The 10,229-nt window shown below is 53.4% G+C and overlaps 1 protein-coding gene across 1 annotated transcript; it reads right to left on the reverse strand.

Moving 5' to 3' along the window:
* Nucleotides 1–929: 929 nt before the first annotated feature.
* RFLNB (refilin B) lies at nucleotides 930–9,156 on the reverse strand. The gene is made up of 3 exons (XM_057713763.1): nucleotides 8,867–9,156; nucleotides 5,841–5,950; nucleotides 930–4,009 (listed from the first exon to the last, which is right to left on the reverse strand). Exons 1-3 carry the CDS (start codon nucleotides 9,077–9,079, stop codon nucleotides 3,679–3,681), a joined length of 654 nt encoding a protein of 217 aa, XP_057569746.1. The 5' UTR covers nucleotides 9,080–9,156; the 3' UTR covers nucleotides 930–3,678.
* Nucleotides 9,157–10,229: the final 1,073 nt, after the last annotated feature.

A 10,229-nucleotide genomic window follows, 5' to 3' on the forward strand; every position in this document is an offset into this window, starting at 1 on the left:
TGGCAAAATCAGCTCTCATTGTCATCCCAATCAGCCAAGTTATACTTAATTTCTATTAAAAAGAGACTGGCTTTTAAAATGTATTTGTAAGAATAATATGTGTTCCTGGGACATGTTTCTTTTTTTTTTTACATGTTTATTTCCGAGTCACAGCTTAAAGACACAGAAAAGGCACAGAGCCTTGCCATGAATTTGAGGCTGGAGTGAAATAAGATGCCTTCACTTTCAATAGCTCTTACTGACCCTCTCTTTGCTTTGCCCAAAGGGATTTTTCTTCGGGGAAGACAACAGTCTGAGGTTGAAGAGATGTGACTGGTCACAAGGAGTGTCATCACTCTGACTGCCTCACTTTACGAGATTCTGGAAGTGAGAATCTCCCAACGTCAGACCACCTTGCTTCCACCACCATAACAATTGATATGCAGGACGCTGCAGGCACACACAAAACCTACCATGGGTCCTGGTGCCCAGACACCATGTTTCTAGCTGTCCCTCTGTCCTACCTACAGATTTTTCCAGCCCAGAGCAGCATACCACACTAATATTCAGGCTGGGTTGGACCAGGGCAAGTATTTCTTCTGCAAAGTGGAAGGAAGGCAATTTGAAAGGGGAGGCCGGACATCGCCACTCACAGGTGCATCTCAGCACAGATCGGCTTTGGGAGAGAGCACACATCGAATCTGGGAACAAATCCTTTAAAGCTACCTGTGCCCACGAACCTTTTGCAAAATATTCTTGTACCTCCAGGAGAACACATACCCCAGTCAGAAGTATTATACCACTAATATATAATCATGTCTTAAAGTTTCTCAAGAAGAGGAGCCATCGTTCTCACTTTTCTTAACCAGACATTATTTTATTTTTAAAAACGGAAGCATCTCCAAGTTTTTTTTAAAAGATAATTTATTATTAAATGAAGAAGTCACAAAGCAAAATGGAGTGGGACAGATGTCAAAGATAAACTTAAGAAATCGTTTTCGTCAAATACTGTTCCTAAGGTGAGAAACAGGAAACGTGTCAAATGAAAAGATACTTTCTTCTTTTTCAAAGGCCTGTGATTTCAAAAGAAAACTCTTCTCTGGAAATACAAATCATCCTTATTACATAAAAGACATAATTTAGGAGTCTGAGAGAAAGTCTTTTTAACTCGTAAGTAAACGGTATTTCCCAGACACCCTTAGGAATGTTTGTTTTTAATCAGTGGGTTTTAAAAATCATAGTTTCTGCCTTGCAAACTAACATGAATCCACCACGATTCAACTCACCCTGACGTGTCCCCTTATGTCTTCACGTGCTTCCTTTTCTGCAACTTTCAGCAAAGCAGATTTGAAGAAAAAGAAAGGATTTGAGAGAACTACAGTTGGGTCCCTAGTGAATAACTTAACAAAACAAAATCTGCTTTTCCATTCACATGCCACATGCACAGCCGCTCACTTCTACTTACTTTACTGATATATTTCATATCCAAAAATCTCATTCGTGCATCTCAACACGGGGCTGTGTTCAAAGGCACACACACGTTCTCTCCCCTTCGTCTCTCTGGCCGAGCTGCCCAAGACATTGTCCTGGGCTCATCAAGTGTCTCCACTGGGCCAGAGCAAAACCTTGGGAATTCTCTTACCATAGCTTAAAAATTACATTTACCACTTGTCTTAAATGACAAGAATATGAAATCAGAGAGAAAAATCCATTTTTAATCAAAAAATGCTGTGTAATTCACTATTCCAAATGCAGGAAGCTGCTCTGCACTGAAGACAGGAGACTACAGGGTCTCAGAGCACCCCCTCCAGGGGTCCCAGCTGAGCTTCAACCCGGCAGACTCGGGACCATGGAGCCGATCACAGCCCCCAAGGAAGGGATGCTTCCAATCAGGCGCACCATGGACTAAACACTGTTCCACCTGAAGAGGGGAGCAGACCAGTTGGCCCTCCAGGTCTCTGATGACTTTGGCAGTGATTACCATCACATCTGCTGTCCTCAGAACAACAGTCCCTGCTGTGGCTCCTGGGTACCCAGAGAGCTCTCAATTCTGCTTTCAGGACAGATGGAAGCCAGCAGCAGAAACCCGGAGATAACAACGGGAGTCTGAGCTTCAGGACTCTGCAAGCCCCAAGCACTTGACACAATTTGGATGCAGAGGAAATACCCATTGTTTTGTTCTCCCCAATATCAGAAGAGCAAAAGCCATCTGCCACTTTCTTTACTCAAACCCCACAGGGACTGGCAGGAGGAAGAAGTATGGGCCGGGTGAGGCAGGGTGGGGTGGAGTGTGAAGCAAGGCGGGCAGGAGGCTGAAGGCCAGAGGCAGCCTGGCCTCCGTGCCCTCCTGGCCTGGCCCAGCCTGTGTCCCCGTGTCTGTGGCCTCTTCAGCTGAATTCACACAGTTTCTTCCCTTCACACCCAATGCCATGACTGTCACACTAAAACGGACGCTTAAACGTATATAGTCACAGAGAGCTCAGGCTTTGGAGTTTGACTTGTGACACCATTCCCTGTGTTCGGTTCACCTTTGCTTCACTTGGGTTGGGGGCGGGGGGCAGATTTCCTTGCTTTTTCGCTTAGACCTCAGGCACCAGCAGAATTCCTGTGCAGTGCTGACCCAAGGTCATGGGAAAGGACACTCACTCTGATGGACCAGATCACCAGAGACATCTATGTCCACCTCCTCCCCGGGGACGTCAAGTCCTAGGTGTGGCCGTCGGCTCTCACCGTGAGTGAAAGGCCTCTCGTGGACTTCCCCAAGAGGGTTTTCCCTAAGCATTCTTTCAAAATGCCCTTTCTCTCCAAAGGACCCTCTGCTATGTTTTGCCTTGTGAAAAAACTAGGAAAGTATTTGGAAACCCCAAAATACACACGAGGAGAGTGACACAAGCCTGTGGAGGCGTTACAGGTGCCGAGGGTTCAAGGCGCTTCACCAGAGCCCGAGCTTGGAACCCACCTGCAGAAGGAACCAGAACCAAGCTGTTGCCCCCAAACTCAGCTACCAGTTGACCTGACCCCACTATAGAGGCAAGAACAGGGTGAACATTTACTTTCTTCCTTCCTTTTTTCTTTCTTTTTTGAAAGGCATCTTATATTGTGGTTTGGGGTTTTTCGATATTACAAAAAAGATTTAGAGAATCCCACAAGTTTTGGTTAGCAGGAAATACAAATGGAAATTTAAAAAAAACGGAATGGAACTTAACTCTCCACAGATTGAACCCATATGGGTGTCACAGCCCACTGAATTAGCACCACTTTCATAGCAGTGAAGACACTGGGGGCTGAAATTTCTTCAGACTCACTTTTTCCATCTCAGAGATTTTGTTCACGCTCTTCCTCAGACAAACTGACCAATGGAAGAAGAGCTCTCCCCTCCACCCTATTTCAAAGTGTGGCCATTTTACTTTTGCTCTAGCCATCCTTGTACTTTCTCATCAGATTGAGACTCCGGGGAAGCTACATAGCAGCAAACTAGGAAATATACTCCTTTTAAAAATGATTAGAAAAAAAAGTAAAAATCAAATTCTTTCAATAATTAGAAGATATTGTGACTTTTGTTTTTTTTTTTAATTCCCCAGGCTGGGCTTAGAGGTATCTCTGGGTTAGACTCTTCTGGGACTGGAATGACACACGAGGGCAGCCTGGCCCAACCCGACCTGGACGGGAAAGCCAGGCCAGCCCCCTAGCCTGCTCCAGTCAGCTCTCCTCCGACAGGTAATCGCTGCCCACAAACTCTGTGGCTTCGAGCTCCACGCTGGACAGGAACCTCCTCAGTGTCTTGCGGCAGTTGTAATCCAGCGTGGTGGTGTAGACGGTCTTGGGGTACTTGGGATAAACGATGGTGGTGCTGAGGAAGCGGGCGGGCTTGTGGCGGGGCTCAAAGCGCACCTCGGCCTTGTAGCTGCGCCACGTGCAACTGGGGACGCAGGTGATGGTCTGGCTGCAGGAGGCCACCACCAGGCCCAGGGGCAGGTGGACGTCATCGATGAAGTGCCGCTCTGAGTCATACTTGACCGAGGACGTGTACCTGGGCGGGAGACATAAGGCAGCGTGAAGCCGCGCCTCTGAGCCGGGGGCACAGGGGTCCCTACCGCGACCTTGAACCTTGAGATGTGGTGACTCCAGGGAGAAGCCGCAAGGAGTTTATGATGCGCTTACTGTGTGGTCCTGTTCTAAGCACTTTACTCATTTAATCTTCCCAACAACCCTGGGAGAAGGAATGGGGTGCAGAGGTTAAGGTCAGAGTTGCAGGGAGCGGGGGGAGCAGCGGAGCTGGGGTTTCGGTGCAGACATGCAGGATTCTCAAGTTCACCCGGCACTCACTGTTCCTCACTGCAGGCGGCACACCCTGGAGTTGGCTCCTGTGGACTTAGGCTTTGAGAACTTGGCCAAGTTACTTAACTTCCAAGCCTCAGTTTCCTCTTTCTGAAAAAGGCGCCCAGTATCATGGGGGAGAGTGTTAACACAGCGGTTGCTATCAGTGGGAATGATTATATAACAAGGCGGATTCTCCTGTCCAAGAGGGGTGAGTCGTTTCTCTGTCCCCTGAAGCAAACGATCAGCTTTTTAATGAGAGGAGGCGGGTACCCAGACATCCTGAATGCTGGTTCTGAAAGCTCAGTGATACCAAATACTAGAACCAGGGCCACCTCCACCTTCAGTTTGGAGACTCCCTCAAACCCAGGGAACTGAGATCTGACCTTATCCATCAAAGCCAATTACAGTCTTGATTTCCATAAAATAAATTAACATCCACATTCCTCAGCAGCTACTTTATTCTTTTTTTTTAAGTCCTTCTTGGGCAATTTGGGAGGTTTTTTGTTTTTTGTTAGCAAAGCATGAATTCATTTTACTTCCTGATCATTGCATCTTCATAGATACTAAAATATGTACAAGTGGGACTTCCCCGGTGGTCCAGTAGTCAGGACTCCACCATTCCACTGCAGGGGGCGCGGGTTCGATCTCTGGTGGGGCAACTAAGATCCCACATGCCGCAATTTCATGGCGCGGCCAAGAAATTAAAAAAATAAAAAAAATAAAATACACAAATCTGCGCAAGCACCACACATAGACACACTGAACGGGACTGCCCCTTGCCAGCCCCCCTCCACAGGTTAGGGAGTAAAACTCAGCACTCTTTTCAAAATGAGTCCAATGGAAACACCTATTCTCCCTGGGCAAGTAGGTTAAGAGGCTGGGGAAGCTAACGTCATGAAGTCCTGTCCCCATTTTGTTCAATATACAAGCTCCTCAGGAATAAAAGGCTGAACTGCTCACCTCCAAACTGGTGAGCCTCCTTTGTTCTGTGTCAAAGGGCCCTTTGTGTTCATGCAACGAAACTCCAGTTATAAAACCACCAGCTACCAAAAGTAAAAGTCCTTTCTCTAAAAAGACATCTTTAATGGAGCCTTTCAGTGGATCCTGCCCCCAGGTGAGCCTGGATGAGATAAATTCCCTGAGGAAGAACGGTGCTTGTGCAGTGAAATTAGAACCTGAGAGAAGGCCACAGCACCTTGACATTGGGATGGTGGGCGGTGAGGAGATGTGAGAAGTAGCTTCTGGAAAGAGGAATTACTTTATTACACATTGTTAAACATCTGATGGCCATGATAAGTGAAGTGTAAAAAGCAAGTTGCAGGACTTTATGTATAACACGAGATCTCGTTTTTATTTTAGTAAGTGTATCTATATTCAAATGGTTAGAATACAGAAAAAACATCTGAAAGAGTACCCACCAATCTATAAGAGTCTTTGGCACACTTTTGTCATTGACTATTTTTTTTTAAATAACAAGCATTGATTACTGGAATAAAAAATGAAAACAGAAATAAAATGAAATCAGGGCACTCTATATTTACCTTACTTCCATTGGTGGTAAGGGGTCAAACTCCACTCCTTCGCCAAAGGACAGGGGGCATAACCTTGGCGAGCAGCTGGAGCCCAGGGGGTTGGGGAGAGAAGCTGGATTCTGCAAGGATGAAAAATGCAGTTAGACCGCAGGCCCATCCAATGCTTTCCCCGCAGAAGGTCCTGGCTCCAGCCTCCCGCTGATGGGCCCAACTGTGATCTGTGCCCCGCTCCTGGAATGATGCTGGAGGAGGGCTGACCCGCAGCACGGGAAGACCCCTGGACAGGGCAGGGTGCCAAGAGGTCTGCTCGCATCCCAAGTCTATCGTGGACACGCTGTGTGCCCTCAGCAGAGTCACAGCATGTGCCCTGTGGCCTTATCTGCACACCCAGGGGGTGTCCCTTTCCATCAGTGAGGTTTTGTGGAAGGATGAAAAGAGGAAACAAACTGGAGCTCAGCGTCAAGACCGCAGCCAGACCCGGGGCTGCTGCATCATCCCGCAGCAAGGCGGCGAGAAAACCGCCATGAACCAGGGCTCTGCTAACCAGAACCTTCAATTACGTGCCCGCAACCCTGTCATTGTCTCAGCAACTCTTCAGAAAAGGCCAAAACCAACAAAAAGAAATGCTATGAGGGATTTTTTTGTTTTTCCTTTTTTTACATTGAAGATTCAGTCCAGCTTCCCCCATGTCCTCTGCCTCTGAGGCGGCCAGATCAACACGCAGCCAAGATGGAGGAATCTGCAAACTCACTGGTCAGATGAACACCAGAACGTTCTCTGTCACCTTCCACTACCCAGAAAACCCAAAGAACCAGAGCACAGCATCCCAGGGCATAGCAGCACCATCTTCCAGGCTGGTCAAAGCATAGGACTTTTTTTTTCTTTTTGGCGGGGGTCGGGGTGTACGGGCCCACGCCTTGCAGCTTGTGGGATCTTAGTTCCTTAACAAGGGATCGAACCTGGGCCCCTGGCAGTGAAAGCGCTGAGTCCTAACCACTGGACTGCCAGGGGATTCCTGCATCAGGCTTTCTGACTCACCAAGTAGCCTGAGTCAGAGACAGGGCCATCCTCCACGCAGGTGCTAGTTTTTCACCTGATCTGACTGGAATCAGGGCTTCCGTGTTAAACGAGCAATAGATCAGCAGCTCTTTAGGTTCCTGGGTTAATGGGAGCTGTCATTTTCTTTGCCTGATTTCAGAGAAGGCCCTACACTTGGGACAGGGTGTGGCAGTGGCAGCCCCACCCCTACGTCTTCCAGGAAGCAGACATTTCTAGAAGGTTGGCTCTGAGACTCTTATGCTATCAGGACAAGGGGTCAAGTGGGAGCACCGGGTGGACATGCAAGAGCCAAAGGGGACCAGATAGATCAGGGAGAGTCAGGAGGTCCCCAGGGTCCAGCCTTGAACTCGGGGTTGGGGGAGAGCTTAAGAAGCCCTCACTGGGGCTTGTGAACCCAGGTCAGTGGGTGGGGGAGGGGTAAGGCGTGAGCACTGGCTGCCACAGACCTTAAGGAAACAGCCCCTGGCAGTGACAGCGGGCGCTGCTTTGCCCCCAACTCTCTGGCTACCAGGCACTCCCCAACCTAGGGGGTGCCTTCCTGGGAGTCCTGGGGGCTGCAGGACGACACCGCCACCAAGAGGAGGTAGGCACCGCCCAGCACTCATACTACAGCCTTCTTCCAGGTATCCGCACAAGCACTGGGATCTCTTGCCCCTGCCTCCTCTGCTCCCCTGTCCCAGCCACCGAACGCTCCCTGAGCACATGCCTTGCGCCAGGGCAGGCTGGGAGTGGGGCGGGGCAGCAGGAGCTCAAGGCATGAACAAGGTGCCACCAGGGAAAGGGGACGAAGTCACAGCCTCTGGCACGGCTCTGGGAAACATCGAAGAAGACTTCCCAGAGGAGGTGACGAGTTGGGCACTGCAGGGTTTGACAGGTGGAAAAGCCAGCTGGGTGTTGGGAGAGGGAGAAGGAGACGGCCTGGGAAGGAAAAGTCACGCCATGCGGAGGCAGCAGCATTAGCGGCGCTGATGTGTGTATCTACCTGTGATCAGGGGGTGTGGAAGATGAGGCTCAAAAGGGCCAGGGGGCCAGGGTTCTGAAGGCCAAGATGAAGCAAGTGCTGCCTTCTAATGGAAAGCACGAGAGACAGGATCTGTGGTCAAGAATTCCACGCACCAAAGCGGGTGGGTCCCTAAAGAGCAGCAGCTGCTACTGACGACTTCCCCCAGGGGACAGCGCTGCAAACACCCATTCCCCGGGGGGAGGGGCGGGCTCAGAGCCCCACTTTGAGCTTGACTGTAGGCAGGATGTGGGTCCCCTGGGCTTTAAGTAAAGGCAATAAACACCAACACCTGAGCGACTCCTAAGGTAAAAGCGACTTGGTGGTTTTCCTTTAAATAAAAATTTTAACATAAAGTCAAAGGACTCTTTTTTGAAAGTTTCCACCCACCTAAAGCCCTCCCACCCATCATGTGCCAGACACAGGTTGGGTGAGGGGACAAGAGGGGCCACCGATCTCAAAAGGTCCCCTCCAAGGCCACTAACAGCCCCCCAAAGCTGGCTCCCTTTGCTCTCTGAGTCGGGGAGCCCGAGTATACCCCTCTCCCCAACACCAGCAGAGAGGGGGCAGGCCCGTCGGAGCCGCCGGGGGCGGGAGCAAAGCCCGGAGGTGCATGGGGGTCCCCCTCGGTGTCCCGGGACCCCTCCAGCCCGGCAGGGTCAGGAATATGGCCGAGTCGCAGCCTGGCAGCCCCGGGGGCCGCCACCCTGAAGGGAGGAGGCGGCGGCTCGCCTCTCCCGGGGCTCCCGCGCCTCCCAGGCGATGACAATTTTCCAGCCACCGGCTCCAGCTGGCGGGGCTCTCGCCGCGCTCCCGCCCCGGGCTCCCGGCGCTGGCCACGCCGTCCCGACGGGCGGGCGGCGGCGCCGACAGCGAGCCCCGGTAGAGCCGACACGACCGCCCGAGGGTCTCCGGGGCCCGGGCGCGGGGGGATGGAGAGGATGGCGGGGGAAGGGGCCAGGGCAGGGTTACTCACCGGGGTCGCGGGGGTGGCCGCCGTGTCGGGCTCCAGCGCCCCGGGGGCCGGAGCCCGGTCCCCGCCGCCGCCGCCCCCGGCCGCCCCGAGAGCCCAGTGGCTGGGGCTGGGGCTGGGGGGCAGCCCCGAGTCCGGACTGTCCAGGACGCCGTCGCCCTTCTTCTTCGTGTCCACGAGCTCGGGCACATCCTGGAGGCTCAGCCGGCCCACCATGGCGGTGCGCGCGGCGGGGCCGGGGCCGCTGCCCGCCGGCCGCCCTCCCTGCCCGCCGCCCGCGCGCCGCCGGGGTCCGCCGGCCGCCGCGCTCCCGGGCCCGCCCCCGCCCCGCCCCTCCCGCCAAGCCCCGCCCCGCCTGGGGGCCCGCCCCGCCGGCCCGCGGTGGCCGAGCAGCCAGGCGGGGCGCCAGGGGCCGCTGCGCTCCCGCCGTGCGCCGCCCGCGCTGCGCTCCGCCTGGCCGCTCAGCCCGCCCGGAGCTGAGCCGGCCGGCCGGCGGGGCCAGGCTCGGGGGGCGCCGGCTCGGACCCCCGCCCCGCCCGGCCGCCCGGCCCGCCGCCAGCGGACAGGGGACCCTGCTCTCCCTGGGCCCGAGGGCGCCTTATCCCCTCGCCTGGCCCCGCCGGCCGGCCGGCGCTATCTCGAGCCCTGGCGTCGAGCGGGGAGGAAAATTAGGGCCCCGGCCCGCAGAGGCCGAACCCAGCGAGCAAACAACTGGAAATTATTAATAGTTAATGTGCTTCGTATGGTTTCAACCGCCTCTTGGCTCAACCGGGCGGCCTCTCAGTCTGTCTCTGGCTCTCATTTCTGCCCCGAAGGAAAAGAGCGCCTATTCCGTTTATCCTCAGGGGACTCCCGGGGGGCAGGGGGAGGAGCGCATCACTCCCTGGCCTGGGTGCTCAGCGGAACAGGCCGTGGCCACACGGGGCAAGAAAACTGCGTGGGCGCAGCCCTCGGGCTTCCCATCGGCTGACTGAAGGGCCAGGGGCTCCTTGGTGGGGGGGGTCACAGCTTTTCAGACGGGGGACTTCCCCCTGAGTTTGACAGAGAAGCCCTGTCTGAGTGGAAACTTGTTGCAGTAGCTGTCAGCTGTAGAAGTGGGCTCTTCTCAAATTTAAAAGTACTAGAAAAATCAAGTACTGTTTCTTACAGAGAACCCCCTGATTATCAGTAAGTATAGGAAGTCTCCATCCCCCACCAGCCACCCTACCCTGGGGGTTTCTGATGGGTGCTTAGCTAGGGCCCCAAGCTGGAGCTTGCCCAGACCTAGCTGGCAGGTGCCACATCTAGAGAGGAGCAGTGCCCTGGGCTAGGGACTTCCCTGGCTAGATGAGAGGTGGGCACCGTGCACGCCCCACGTGGCAGCCCA

This window comes from Hippopotamus amphibius, chromosome 17 (assembly GCF_030028045.1).
Source record: "Hippopotamus amphibius kiboko isolate mHipAmp2 chromosome 17, mHipAmp2.hap2, whole genome shotgun sequence".
NCBI classification, from domain to species: Eukaryota; Metazoa; Chordata; class Mammalia; order Artiodactyla; family Hippopotamidae; genus Hippopotamus; species Hippopotamus amphibius.